Source organism: Camponotus floridanus, unplaced genomic scaffold, assembly GCF_003227725.1.
Source record: "Camponotus floridanus strain SB8 unplaced genomic scaffold, Cflo_v7.5 scaffold18, whole genome shotgun sequence".
Taxonomy (NCBI): Eukaryota; Metazoa; Arthropoda; class Insecta; order Hymenoptera; family Formicidae; genus Camponotus; species Camponotus floridanus.
The window spans coordinates 2,251,285-2,267,110 of record NW_020229303.1 but is presented as its reverse complement, the minus strand read 5'-3'; the positions used below and the strand labels follow the sequence as shown (position 1 = coordinate 2,267,110).

General features: G+C 31.8%; 2 protein-coding genes across 5 annotated transcripts in view; one reads left to right on the top strand and one right to left on the bottom strand.

Moving 5' to 3' along the window:
* The window catches only part of LOC105256910 (peroxisomal leader peptide-processing protease), a 101,883-nt gene that overhangs the window by 2,684 nt on the left and 83,373 nt on the right, over positions 1-15,826 (top strand). The gene's annotated exons all lie outside the window — the stretch shown is intronic.
* The window catches only part of LOC105254507 (ion transport peptide-like), a 70,016-nt gene continuing 56,158 nt past the window's right edge, over positions 1,969-15,826 (bottom strand). For 3 of the 4 annotated variants that reach the window (XM_025407525.1, XM_025407523.1, XM_025407526.1), the window contains exons 2-4: positions 10,206-10,567; positions 7,192-7,312; positions 1,969-3,466 (exon numbers count right to left, since the gene is read on the bottom strand). In XM_025407525.1, the coding sequence (XP_025263310.1) occupies positions 7,192-7,312; positions 10,206-10,567 (483 nt within the window). In that variant the 3' untranslated portion in view covers positions 1,969-3,466. The remainder of the gene's footprint in view (positions 3,467-7,191; positions 7,313-10,205; positions 10,568-15,826) is intronic. The other variant, XM_025407524.1, reaches the window with a different exon arrangement.

Genomic DNA, 15,826 nt, shown 5'->3' with positions numbered 1-15,826 from the left:
TATATATATATATATATACAGGGTGTAACCGAAACTCATCAATCTTTCAAAGACAGATTCCTGGGATCATCAGAAGACGATTTTCCCAAAACGAAAATGTCGAGGCACTAATAATTTTCGAATTATAAGTGATTGGAAATAAGAGGTTTTTCATAAGCTAAGCTTTATAGAAATAAAATATTAACAAAACCACATTCTTCGATTAATTTTAAATAGAGTTTACTTTAGTTGAGTTTTAATTTAAGACTTAATTGCAAAGATATATGATGACAAAAATCGGGAACATGCAAATAATGATGACCTTTATCGACATTTTCGCTGAGGAAAAATCGTCTCCAAATGATTCCAGGAATCTGTCTTTGAAAGATTGATTATGAGTTTTCGGACACCCTGTATATACATATATATATATATATATATATATATATATTTTTTTTTTTTTTTTTTTTTTATTATAATTAATAAATAATATTTTTCTTTTTTCTAGGCATGAATAACTCATGAATGCAAAGAATGAATGTAAAATAAATAGAGTATTTATATAAATCTGAGCTTTTTGACTCAAGATACGCGAGCTTCCGAAGGCGAACCTGAAGATCGCAAAGATGGAATGATTTAAATACTGATTTTGGAATGGTTCGTGATTGTTCTCTCTCGGTCTCAGAGTGGCGATGATGTAAAGCACGGCGGGATTTTCGTTCTAAAAAATCCAAAACAGACGTGCACAGAAGAAATCAGACCTCAGGGTTGGTCTCTACAATGTCAATTAGTTTAAATTTTAATTCAAATTTTAATTTCAATTAAATTTAAATTTTTTAATTCAAATTTCAATTTTAATTAAATTCAAATTTTCTCTCTTCCTCTCATTCGAAAATGGACTTAAAAGAATATTAAAATCTCTAGATCTTCCTCGATTTGAATTCAATTACAATATCTTATCTTTTCCAGCGTGTGCTTCTTTTATCTTTGAAATATTGTTTAAAAGTTTCCCTCGAAGCTTCGTAATTTTACCAACGATCAGCCAATATCTCTCGAAATCTTGTCCACTTGACAGGAGGAGCGACTGATTTCTCACGTGTATAAAGTCCTGCATTCTTCTGTACTCGTCTCGTCTTCGTGACAGATAAGTAGTCTCTGATCGGATCGACTTTCCCCCGGGATTTGCATATCGTACACAATCGGGCAATCATCCAATTGGACGTGGCTTTGAGGACGCGCCCGCTTCGCCACCGCCCGTTGCTCTCGCTCTCTCTCTCTCTCTCACTCTCACTCTCACTCTCTCACTCTCTCTCTTTCTCTCTTTCTCTCGGTTAGATACGCGCGTTAATACTTTTGCTTCGTTTTATATAGATCGCTTATATAACTTAAGAACGTGAAAAAATAAATAAATACTACGCGTTTTACGCGCGACCGGCTCCGTCCACGAAGCGGACGCCCAAGGCATCGCTAAGGAAGAGCTATTGTAAAATCGTTCACCGAATAAATTGCAGGAAAATCTTCCTCTCTCTCTTTTCTCTCGAATAAACGAACGAAACTTTTCGGAATAAGCGCGTATATACAGGGTGGCCCCGAACGTTCCAGCCAGACTTTGAGATCTTATAGGAAATTTAATTCTGAACAAAAAATATCCTATAAACATGGGTCGAAAAATGCTTCCTCGAGAAGTTATCGCTCAAAAATCTCTGATGAAGGAAGAGCAAAAGGTGAAAAGAAAATGAAATAAAAGGAAAATGGAACTAAATAAATTTCTTGAAAAAAACAAACGATAAAAATAGAAAATAAAAATCTTTTTCTTTTATGAAAATAAATTTTTTTTTTCTAACCAATATTTTAGTAATAGCACGTAATAGTAGAAAATGAATAAAGACGTTTTTCAAGAAATTTATTTAGTTTCATTTTCTTTTTATTTCATTTTCCTCTCACCTTTTGCTCTTCCTTCGTCAGAGGTTTTTGAGCGATAACTTCTTGAGGAAGCATTTTTCGACCCATGTTCATAGGAAATTTCTTGCTCGGAATTAAATTTCCTATAAGATCTCAAAGTCTGGCTGGAACGTTCGGGGCCACCCTGTATTCGACTCGCGTAATTGAATATTGTTGGACATTGCCGGTGTATGTCTCTTCCATTGCGCTGCCAGTGCGTTCACCCGAGCGGAGACGTCGCGATATACATTGCAATAATAACAACAATAATTCTACTATATGACATAATAATAATAATAATAATAATAATAATAATAATAATAAAAATAATAATAATAATAATAATAATAATATTAATAATGCGGTCGATTTGAGTGACCAGTGGGCCTTCGATCTGCTCTTAATACTTGCATCGAGAAAAATACTTGGAAAAGGAGGATAATCTTGTCTTTCGTTCCGATAAAATTCGTGCGTTTATTTCCTACTAATTTTTATTTTTCAAACGTCACTCTTCCCTTGAAAATTGCACGAAGATTTTTTTTCAAAATTTCGACCTAGCCAGCTGATATCCTCTTCGTTCCCTATATCGCGCGCACGTTCCCTAAAATAAACGACTAAAGGCTCTCAATCTAATTAAACAACGAACGGATGAAGGATGGCGGTAAAAATATAATCGTGACATAATATAATCGAATAGTAATAATAATAATAATATTAATAATATTATTAATAATAATGATAATAATAATGATACAGAATACTACCATTATTACTACGATAATGATGAATGACGGCGATTAATAATTAATGATTAATCGAATTAAAACGAGTGCGCAGATATTTTGTCGACTAGAATTCGTATGGATTTGCTCTGTGTGTACGTGTAACGTGTATGCTTGTTTGTTGTATGACTCAATCCGTACCGTCTCGCTTCTCGTGTCTCGTTATTTAATATGTTATTGTTTAAACTTCGTTTCTTCATCGTGTTTAGCAACGACGCGACTCACCGCGAAAGGTCGCCGAAGTCCCCCCCCCACGAATTCTCTCATTTATATTCTTGAATATTAAGAATGACGTAAGTATTTCCGCGTCCCTCCTCCATCCAAGTCGTCCAGACGCGTTCATCCTCGCGGAACTTTTTCGGGATCTTCCGATCGAAAATTCAAAGATCGTTTTCCAACGCGATACCTAGACTTCCCCGAATGTTTTCCCGAGGATGTCGCGAAGTTAAATCTCCTAAGGTTCCAGATTTCTCGCAGAAAACGCAGAACGACGCCTCAGGTGGATACATCGTCCTCTCCATCTTTCTTTCCCTTCGAGACAGGAATAGGGGAATAGGCGTTTCCCTATCGATCTCTTCCTCGATTTTATGCGGATGCTGAGTAGTATTTCTCCTTCGTGGTGCGGCGCGTCGTTGCTTGGACTATGTCCCGTTTACTTCTTGCGACCTAGGTACCTGGCCATCTCCTGGAGCGTTTCCTTCTCATCTTCAAGCAGCAGCACTTGCATGCAGCTCGTGAAATATTCTGTGCTGAAGCACTCTTGCCTGTAGCGAGGACAAAGATTGAGAATAGAAAGATTAGTCTACTGATGAATGCAGAGTAATTACCGAGGTTCTCGGTGTCAGGTGTGATGCATTCACGGACCTGTTCGGGAATTGTTTCGATAGAAATTTCCCCGATATATTTTATTTTACTATTCGAACGAAGATAATTAAATAATATGATAAAAAAATTTGTTGATTTCAATTATTTAAACTTTTTAATTGAATTTTATATTGACTTGGCTTTAGTATATATTTACCACGGTTAATACATCTTTATTTATAAATTATGCACTGAGAAAAATCGTTTGATTGTACCAACACGACATATATGATTGAAGGCATTTTGATTAAATCAAACAAGAATTTCTAATTATCATGATAAGACTCGATTTCTTATAACTAGAACGTTTAATAGATTTTACTAGGATTTGATTAGTATTTTCTGGTTGAATCTATAACATTTCTTGTTACATTAATTTCTTTGCTCGCTTCTTAACTTAACTCGTATTCAATATTTGCCATGAAATGTATATAAAGAAGTAGTATTAACATTAAATCCAAAGTATATTTTTTTTCTCTTACGAGCAGTAGTGCCAGAAAGAGAACGCTAGCTCTCTGATTATGTGTGTTTGAGCTGCATCCTCTTCTTGCATCACTGTTTATCAGTTTAATTTCTAACAAACTGAACTTAAAATAATTGATTCAATAATCTAGATTGAATTTATGCAATAATCGTGTTGGAATTCAGAATATTAAACAGACTTTTGAGATTAGATGGAAAAAATTTTAGACGACTTGGTGCTGGCGAGTTTAGTATTATTAATCAGAAAATTTGGTAAATTTAACAGGAAGAAATTAATCAGATTCATCTGGTAATTCTTACAAAAATTCTGGTTCGTTCATTTTCCAACAGACATACTGGTTGAATCTACCAGAATTCTAATTAATGTAACCAGATTTTTTCTCAGTGTGTAATTGTCATCTCAAGAGTCTATAATTATTTAATTCTATTTTAAGAAAATTACAATCTTTGATTTAAAAATTTTATTTAACATTGTTTCCTTTCCATTCAAGAAAATTCAATCTTAAATCATAAGAACATATTTTTCTTGATTGAACTATACAGGGTGTATCTGAAATGATGCACTAAACTTTAGGAGCGTATTCTAGAGATCAAAATAAGACTTTTTTTTCCTACGAACATGGGTCCGCAAATGGACCCTCTTTTGAGCTAGAGGCCCCAAAAAGTTTGGGGAAAAAATTGAAAATTGGCTATATTATGAATTGCCTTATTATTTGATCTTAGCTGTATCCTCTTCTTGCATCACAGTTTAATTTCTAACAAACTGAATTTAAAATAATTTATCCAATAATCTGGATTGAATTTATCCAATAATCTTGTTGAAATTCAAAATATTAAACAGACTTTTGAGATTAGATGGAAAAAATTGTAGACGACTTGGTGCTGGCGAGTTTAGTATTATTAACCAGAAAATTTGGTAAATTTAACAGGAAGAAATTAATCAGATTCATCTGATAATCCTACAAAAATTCTGGTTCGTCCATTTTCCAACAGACATACTAGTTGAATCTATCAGAATTCTAATTAATGCAATCAAATTTTTTTCTCAGTGTGAAAAGCAGAATAAGAAATCTTTTGAATGTTACTTGCAAATAACACTTAAACAACAATTTGAGAACTTTACGTGTAATATACATATATAACATAATAAATGTAATGCTTTCTAGCGAAAGAAATGAACAGGTCTGTGAATTAGCAATTATTAGTATGTGGATAAATATCAGGAAATGTATGGGAAGGCATTATTTCGCACTCTACACCAAGAATTTGTACACCACAAGTAGAGTGCGAATCATTTTGCTTTGAAAAAATCAAAAACATTCAAAAATCACAAAAACATTTGAAAATCGCAAAAACGTGGATATCATCACCCTAGAAAAAGTTATTCTTACGACGATCTGCCGTCTTTCAATCACCCTGAAAAAAACGACACTGCAAAAAACATCAACGGGTTGCAAAAATTGTTGCATCAAAATTTAAAACACTCGCTTGTAAAATTCGTCAAAAAACAGTCCAAAATCGTCGCAGAGATGAAAATGCACGTCGAAGTGGATAATATGGAGTCAGAATGTACGAGATGATGCTGTATATCGCTAGCAGTGCTGCATTTTTCTCAAACCAAATAAAACATATAGATATGTATATGAAAAAAAAAAAACGGATATCACATCTATATATTTCATATTAATTTTCCAAAATTTATAAACTTTCACAAAGTTTGTATATAATTTCGATTGTGATTTGCAAATTCTCAATACATCATTTCAACATCTCATTTCTTTTTCTATATTGCAGCATTGCTCATTAATATAAGATTGCGCAGAATTACCTAATTTCATACTCATTATCTCGATGCGAAGATACTATAATACACGAGTATTCGTCCAGGGGATGGCATTAAAAAATGCAACGAAAATGTAATCGAAAGAAATGACAAAGAGGAATAATGAAAAATTCAAACGAGAAATATACAAGTACAGATATAAATCCAAATCGCGGTATCTATTTCTTACGCGACGTTTCAATTTCTTTCTTGAGATTGACTACATTTATAAATGTGTTTGCTCGATATTCTCCTAATTAAAATAGCGAATAAATTAGTTTTAATTGCGTTTTTACCCGATTTTTATATTGCAGCTTATCATCAGTCGTTTGCATCAAGCATCTACACATGGTTTCCGATCCATTTCTGCGATTGACAAAGCCAAACTCGACCACGTATTCACAATTTGTACATGTCATTACATATCGTGTAATTAAAAAGAAAGAACGCGACGATTTTTCCGAATTTTACTTTGTAAATATTAAACGCTTAATTCGCGCGAAGATTACGCAAACAAATTGGAATTTTCGTTTCTTTTCTACGAGCAGTGTTTGCTGGTATCTAGATAAAATTATCTAGATAATCATCTAGATAAAGAAATGGATCATCTTTATCTTTAACTAGATGAAGAAATACAAAGTATCTTTAGCTTTATCTTAGATGAAAAATATATGTCATCTTATCTAAAAATTGTCTAAGATGACGTTTTCATTATGCAAAAAAGTTTTCTAGGCAAGCTTCTAAAAATTTATTATTTTTTATATTATTATTATTAATATATTATAAATATATTATTATTATATTATTGATATATTATAAATATATTATAAATATATTACAAATATATTATAAATATAAATTAATAAATAAATATTTATCATATCATTTATATACCTTTTTGCTATTATTTAAATATTCTTTAGGAAAAGAGAAAGAATATGTGTTTATGATTTTAATATCCCATTTATAATCTGCGTCACATTTTTTACAAATATTTATAGTCTTCTAAAATAAACAAAAATATCTAGATAATTATCTAGATTATCGCAATAATCATTTCATCTAGATTAAAAGTAAAAGCAAAATCATCTTTATCTCATCTAAGATAAATTTACGGATTTTTATCTTTTATCTTTATCTAGATAATTTTGAAATTATCTACAGCAAACACTGTCTACGAGTGTATATCAGGACGAGAGCAGATGAGGAAGGATAATGTGGAAGAGCAAGCGGGCACGGTTAGTTCTTTATATTTGCGAAAAGCGGAGAAAAGAAAAGGGTGCTAAGAGGAAAAATCATAAACCAAAGAGAAAAGGCTACCTAAACCCCCGGATCGGCTCCGTGGAGTTGCTTGATCCACCTTTGGATCTTTCCGACCTCGTCCGTCAACAACAGGACGTCTAGGCATCCTTTGAAGTAGTCCGTGGTAAAACATTCCTTCCTGCGGAAAGTTAAAAGGAAAGAAACATGTAAATTATATTATAATACAGTAACATGAGTTGGTTTCATAAGCAGCGGCTCGTCGACCGGAAGTCCTGCAAAATACTCCGGAAACGACATCGCAAACTCTTAAATCCATTCCAATCATATCTTAATAGATTATGAAAGGATAGATGCATTGATTGAGAAATTGCCTGATAATTAAAAAAAATTTATACAAATCTTAAAATATTTACAAGCAATGCAATTAATAATAAATTAAAATAAATGAAAATAAAATAAATAAAATAAAATGAAATAAATAAAAATCCAGAAAACAAAAACAATACTTATATTTGCCGGAAAAATTCGATTATCCGGCAATAATATTGTATTTCAACCTGCAATTAATGGATACATCTATCCTTTCTCGTCATCGTCGATTTCTCTCGATAGGGCAAATTTTATCCCGAATGCAGCTGTAACATGCGGTAAATGCTGGAGGTAGCCTGTCAATCCACCCCTTTTTTCACGTCGCTATCCCGCTCGCCTGTCGTGCAATAGCTCTTACGCGACGGCCGTTAAGCGGCTCGGCACAAACGGCAGGTAGCAACGGATGTGCGTTGGCATTCGCTCGCACGAGCTATAAATAGAAGAGAAATCTCATTCCATTTCGATACGCGTGCCGACGTGTGTGGTGTACGCGCACATATATATACCGAGAGCGGATATATAAAATGATATAATTTTTTTTATCGTATAAAGTCAATAGCATTTAAAAATTTCTATATATTAACATTAAGGATGTTTTGTATCTACTTTCACAATATTGAGAATTTAATGAAAATTGTACAGAATGTCCTTACATATGTTTAGAATCTTTAGTACAATTTTTAAATCGATTCACTAAAGCGTTCAAGTTATAAGGATTTTAATTTGCACCGAATTAACGTCTGTTCTTATGGGAAACGTATAACCACGTCGATTCAAATGACAAAAACACATGGAAATAATATTCAGAATTTGTTTAAAATTTGCAAAGGTTTAGATACAGAGGAAATATTTGGTCAAATAATATTATACAAGTACTAACTGGTTAGAAAGATATTAAATATATTTCAATGAAGTTAGCCATGTATCTGTCACAAGGCGAAATTTTCTGCCAAAAGTTAATCATTTCGGTTAAGAATGTTTTGTATCTATTTTCAAAATATTGAGAATTTAATGAAAATTGTACAGAATGTCCTTACATATGTTTAGAATCTTTAGTACAATTTTTAAATCGATTCACTAAAGCGTTCAAGTTATAAGGATTTTAATTTGCACCGAATTAACGTCTGTTCTTATGGGAAACGTATAACCACGTCGATTCAAATGACAAAAACACATGGAAATAATATTCAGAATTTGTTTAAAATTTGCAAAGATTTAGACAGAGGAAATATTTGGTCAAATAATATTATACAAGTACTAACTGGTTAGAAAGATATTAAATATATTTCAATGAAGTTAGCCATGTATCTGTCACAAGGCGAAATTTTCTGCCAAAAGTTAATCATTTCGATTAACAAAATTCGGAATATTTCAGTAAAAACGCAGTAAATATTAAAAAATACATCTCTGCACTGTAGCTAAGATCAAATTGTAATAATATTACAAAGTAATTGCATACAATACACAGTAATTCCACACAATTTCTTACTCAAAATACACCAAAAATGGATACATTCGTATCAATATTGATTTTCAGCTACTTTTTGCTGGGATTGTACATGCAAAACATCCTTAATTTCTATCTTAGGAAAAATCCTGATAACAAAAATGCATGCAGATATAATATTTATAATATATCTGGCAGAAAAATTACGCGGTCGAAGTTGTTCGCGAAATATAATATTTCGTTGCTTGAACTCCTCTCACTCTTTCTCTCTCCCCTTCATAAATTTCAAATAATCCTTATATATTATATACAAGATGAAAACGTTCTGAAAAGTACATCTAATTTGTTTTTCTTTATTTCTCATTTATTTATTCGCCCGGAATTTCGGAGATTAAACATAAAATATTAACTAATTTATGTGGATATTCTTCACTGGAATCGTGAAGGAAATTTTTCTAGAAAATGACGAAAAAAAAAATCTCAAATCAATTGTACGAATTAACGACAAAAAAATGCAACAGAGAAATTAATCATTGATTCATTAACTCTTTAAGAATAACCTGCAGATATTTATACTTTATCTACTACTAATCTAATATCTACAGGTACTATTATGTAGATAAAATGTAAATATCGATATTCATCGATATTTATATTTTATCTACTACTTTTTTTATCTACTAATAGCTACAGGTACTATCTATTAATATCTACAGGTTATTCTTAGAGAGTGAATTAATTATACACACTATAATTATATGCTTTAATTATATAATTAGATAATTTTGTAAAATATCCGAATGTTAGATACAGTAACTCTTAACCAATTCGCGATAATGTATTATTAAATGATTAGTCATAATCACTTTTTGTTCATATAAAATTGTAATATTCTTTATAAGTTCTATTATTCTAATACTTTTTATACGCTACAACTTTTTAATGATTATTATATTTTTTCTGGATTCCGAATTAAGGGTACCATTTATCTATCCGGATTTATTTAATCAAATCAATTATAAAGCGTGCTAATAAAAAATATTTGTCCAATTGAAAATCATAGCTCGCGTAGCGTTATTTTAAATTTCTTTCCATTTCTTTCAAGATTGTCGCGTTTCTGTGATTCGCATTGTTACAAACATCGATAAATAGAGGTTTATCTTCAATTGACTTGTAGCAAACGATACAATAGCACGTGCGAATCCCGTCTGCCAACCATCACACTTCATGGAAAAACGTATGTAATCAGACGTACTTGCAAAGCATATGCAGTTGTGGTTCCCGGAACAAGTTGTAGCAATCCTCGCAGATGCGGTCCAGACGGGCGAAGATGCTTTTGTCATACACGCCCTTGCACTGGATGTCGAAGAAGGACCTTTTACCCAGCGAATGGGCGTTCATAGCCGCGGCATCCGCGCCCAGACCGATGCAAGATGAGATCAGCAGAAACGTCAGGGACCACGTGAAAATGGACAGCAGGAACGGGCAGGTCGTGGACGACCTCGACGACGATGACGGGGTCGACGTCGAACACGAGGAATGATATACGGCCGATGGATACATCGCGAACTCGCCGTTGGACGATGACGATTGGACGTCTTGCTGTCGATGCATCATCTGCAAAAAAAAATCAAGCCCTTAGGATACCCGTAGTTTTCCCCTTCTATTTTTTTCTCAATTGCATTGAAAAAAAAAATCATAGATTCCTCGAAGGAACTTTTTATTCTATTCGTGGATTTTTGAAAATGATTATATTTTATCGCGACACGAAAATGAGACATAAATATGTTTTTTTAGATCTGTTGTCCAGAATCGAAATTTTTTTAGCGATAAAAAATTGATAAGAATGCTAATTACGTCTACATTAAACTAAAACGCTTCTTATAAGCTTTGCGTTTTTATTAAGTGTTTGCATCAGAAAGAGAATTTTTAACTTTAATTATAACTTGCAAAAACTGACACTTATTGACAGTAGTTGCATATTTATAAAGACTATTTATTCCCACTCTCGCACTATTTACTCAGATAAGATAAATGGTTTAAAAAAACGCAATAAAAATTCTATCTATTACAATTGACACTGATAATATAAATTTCAATCGAAACTTAATTGCAGAAAGTAAATCACCTTAGACGAATATTTTGTCTTTGCTCTTTATTTTCTGTTGATTTATTAATCTTTCGCTTTTTTCCGTTATTTATAAATTCCTTACTTATTTATAAAATATATTCTTTTAATTATCATATATTAATAATTAAAATAAAGTGAAAGAAGTAATTAAAAACGACTACACTGGCAAATTTTATTAAAGAATCACGACGTTTCGACCATGGTTTTGGTCCTTTTCGAGTGAACTACAAAAAATTATTTCCAGTATTACACAAAAAAAATAAATTACATTGAAATAAAAAATGAAATAAAAAATGAGCGGCACGTTAAATACATACAATAATTTAGTTAGCTATTCTATCGTGAGAAATAAGGAAATCACTTCGTCATTATTTTACATAATGAAAAACACGTGAGAAAGAGAGAAATCGCCGAAATGTTTTTTATAAAAAAGTTTGACAACACGATCAACTTACAAAAAGACACTGAAAATTTAAACAATATTTATGATAGACTAATAAAGGTTGTCTAGTCTTTCTCTGTGTGTTGATGGAGACGTTGACATGATAATCTTGACGAAGTGATTTCCTTATTTCTCACGATAGAATAGCTAACTAAATTATTGTATGTATTTAACTTGCCGCTCATTTTTTATTTCAAAATCAATTTATTTTTTTTGTGTAATACTGGAAATAATTTTTTGTAGTTCACTCGAAAAGGACCAAAACCATGGTCGAAACGTCGTGATTCACTTTAATAAAATTTGCCAGTGTGGTCGTTTTTAATTACTTCTTTTATTTTATTTACTGGCGACCTTCAAGAGTTTAATGTTAAAATAAAGTGAGATTAAGAATTATTCTTATTTTATTTTAGAAAACATCTTATTCCAGCAAAATACATTTGTTTATTAATACATATTTGATAAATAAAGATATATTAATTAAAAGAATAATAAAGTATCTTCTATAATTTCTTATGATGTTTTTCACAATTTTTTCGATCAGCTCGATCATAATTTCTTTCGATGACTGTTCTGTGAACTATGAATTTAATTCGATTACTTCAGAGATACGTCATTGATCCGGATGTAATCCGGATTAGTCTAATTTAAAGTATATCACTGCTCAGTCCGATAAGATATCGTCCCTCAGATACAAGTGTGATAGAGTAATACATTGTATCTCTAAAAGTGAATCAGTCAAATATCACTGTAATCAGTGCTGTACGTAATAAATAATTGCTTATGTACGTATAATCCACATTTTACACTTGTCTGAATTATTAAAATATGATTGATAGATAATGAAAAAATATGGATCTAATCTAACCATCAATAAGAAGATATTAGATATATATCTGCAATCTTATTTAAACACATTTTTAATGTCTTAAACCATTTTTCATGCGATTTAGAAGATAAGAAATCAATATAAATTTATACGTAATCGTCAACAAGATTCACTTTTTACTTGAAAAACAGAATAGTTAATTAAAATTACGATAAGCAAATAAGAAGTTAAATTAAAATACGATAATGCAGCAATGAAAGCATGAAAATAATTCCAGTTATCCCAAATGTAATTTATATATGCTTCGCACTAAAAAATTATTTGCTCATTGGTTTCAATACATCGACGAATTTCAATGATTTTTAATCGGTTTTTTCTGGTGACAAAAGTGCGGGCGACGTCAAAACCATATTCCAAAATTAACGAATAATATATAATATAATTATTTATAATGTAATTATATAATATAATTATATATAATAATTTATAATATAATTTTTTCCCTTTTTCTTTAAAAGCTAATATTTAAATTTTAACGAAAAATTTCAAAGAACAAGCGAAATGAAATTATGCGTTAATTTTGTCTAGGAGTATAGGTATCTTAGTTAAATAAAATTGAGGCGTGAAAAGAGTCTCTTTTCAAATCTTTTCAAGAAACATCTTCTCATTTCTCCATTTCTCTTTCATTTTGCAATTCCATTTCCTTCAATTAGGACGCTTAGCCGAAACGACTCAGAACGACGCCCTTAAAAATTGCTTTTTTGCTTAAGAGTAACCAGTGTTTGCTGTAGATAATTTCAAAATTATCTAGATAAAAATAAAGATAAAAATATGTAAATTTATCTTAGATGAGATAAAGATGATTTTGCTTTTACTTAATCTAGATGAAAGATGAGATAATTATTGCGATAATCTAGATAATTATCTAGATATTTTTGTTTATTTTAGAAGACTATAAATATTTGTAAAAAATGTGACGCAGATTATAAATGGGATATTAAAATCATAAACACATTCTTTCTCGTTTCCTAAAGAATATTTAATATTATAAAGAAATAATAGCAAAAAGGTATATAAATGATATGATAAATATTTATTTATTAATTTATATTTATAATATATTTATAATATATTTATAATGATAATAAATATATTTTAGATATTTTAGATAGATTTTTAGAAGCTTGCCTGGAAAACTTTTTTGCATAATGAAAACGTCATCTTAGACAATTTTTAGATAAGATGACATATATTTTTCATCTAAGATAAAGCTAAAGATACTTTGTATTTCTTCATCTAGCTAAAGATAAAGATGATCCATTTCTTTATCTAGATGATTATCTAGATAATTTTATCTAGATACCAGCAAACACTGAGAGTAACTGAAAATTCGATTTTGCGCACACGTTGTGCGAGAACGCGAGATCGCTCGTTACACGAATGTAAAAGATGAACACGTAAACATTCGGATATATACCGATATGCCTCCCGTCACCTTTTGCGCCCTCCTCCTCCCGGCTCGCATACACCAGGTTGAGATGTAAAGCAACTCTTAACCAGTCCTGCAGCAGTCGCTGTGAATGGACCACACGCAGGTAGGCCCCACCTGTAAACGTCCTCAACCGACAACTTCATTAACCGGGGCCCCAGCGCACGATCCACCGCGAGAGGGGGGCTTTCCTTTCTCACTCCCTTCTCCTCCCCTCCCGACCCCCCCCCAGCCCCTCTCGCTCGTTCTCTCTCTTCGTCCGGGTATCATCGTGCCATCCTCGCCTCATCTCTCGCCCTTCCTTCCTCACCCCATCGCCACCTGCACACACGGAGAGAGCGAGCGTTTCGCCCGGTTTCTTCTTTTTTCGGAACATAATCACCGCTCCCGGGTGGGATCTTATTTTTAGCCGCCAGGACGATTCTCGGAACTCTCCGGCAACCGCTCTCCTCTATATATCGGCGCCTCCACTTGGTAATTGGCCGTAGGCCGATAATTTGCCCCCAAAGTCGCCCGGATCCCGAGATCGTTAAGACTCTCCTCTTTGTAGTTCTCTCGTTTTCTTCTTCTTCTTTTCTCTCTCTCTCTCTCTCTCTCTCTCTCGTTTTCTACATCCTCCATAAGGATTTCCAAAGGCCTCCGCGAGAGAGAATGGATACATTCCGAGATCTGTCCCGTTCTTTTTTCTCGGAACGGATATGTCCAGTGTGAATCAAGATCAGCGGCGTTGTATCAAAGCCGGACTCTCTCCGTCTCTTTCTCTTGGACTCTCTACTTAATTGATTTTGTGAAACACGAATCCGTCGGTGGCATCACGGCTATCGTACAATAACAATGATTAACTAGGATTGCCAATTATAAGTGAAGTGAAAGTAAATATTTGTTTTCGCAAACGTTATGTCTTATATCACACTATCTGCTTCAAGTATATTAAAGTATTTATAAGATGGGAAATGTATATTATTAGTGTATTAAAGTATTTATATGATGTGAAATATATGTCTTAAAGATGCATAAAATAGAAAATATAAATATCTCATTCATCTCAAATAAAGCTAATGTAAGCTGTAATTTAACATACAAGTCTTATTAAATAAAAAATATTATTGATTTTTAATCACAATTTTACAACAAAGTATTAAATAAAGAATGTATTCAAAATTATTATTATTATAAATTATTATAATATTATTATATTAAATTATTATTATATTAAAAATTGGCAATTCAATGATATCGTTTCAAATAGCCCAATTGACGAACGCGATTCGTATCGTTAATATTTAAACAAGATTTTTCATTTAAAAATGTCTTTATATTGTATCCATATTTTTTCCCTATACTAAGAAAAAAATTGTAAACTTGACTAAATATTTTCAATTAATTATTATCTTTTAATAGAAATATTCAAGTGTTTAAGTTAAATAGATATAATATATGTTAGATTTAACATGTATTTAATTTGAATACTTAAATATTTCAATTAAAAAAATAATAATTCATTGAAAATACTTACACTGAGAAAAAAATCTGGTTGGATTAATTAGAATTCTGGTAGATTCAACCAGTATGTCTGTTGGAAAATGGACGAATCAGAATTCTTGTAGGAATTACCAGATGAATCTGATTAATTTCTTCCTGTTAAATTTACCAAATTTTCTGGTTAATAATACTAAACTCCCCAGCACCAAGTCGTCTAAAATTTTTTCCATCTAATCTCAAAAGTCTGTTTAATAATTTGAATTCCAACAAGATTATTGAATAAATTCAATCCAGATTATTGAATAAATTATTTTAAATTCAGTTTGTTCGAAATTAAACTGATGAACAGTGATGCAAGAAGAGGATGCAGCTCAAACACACTCAATCAGAGAGCTAGCGTCCTCTTTTTGGCACTACTGCTCGTAAAAGAAAAAAAATATACTTTGGATTTAATGTTAATACTACTTCTTTATATACATTTCATGGCAAATATTGAATACGAGTTA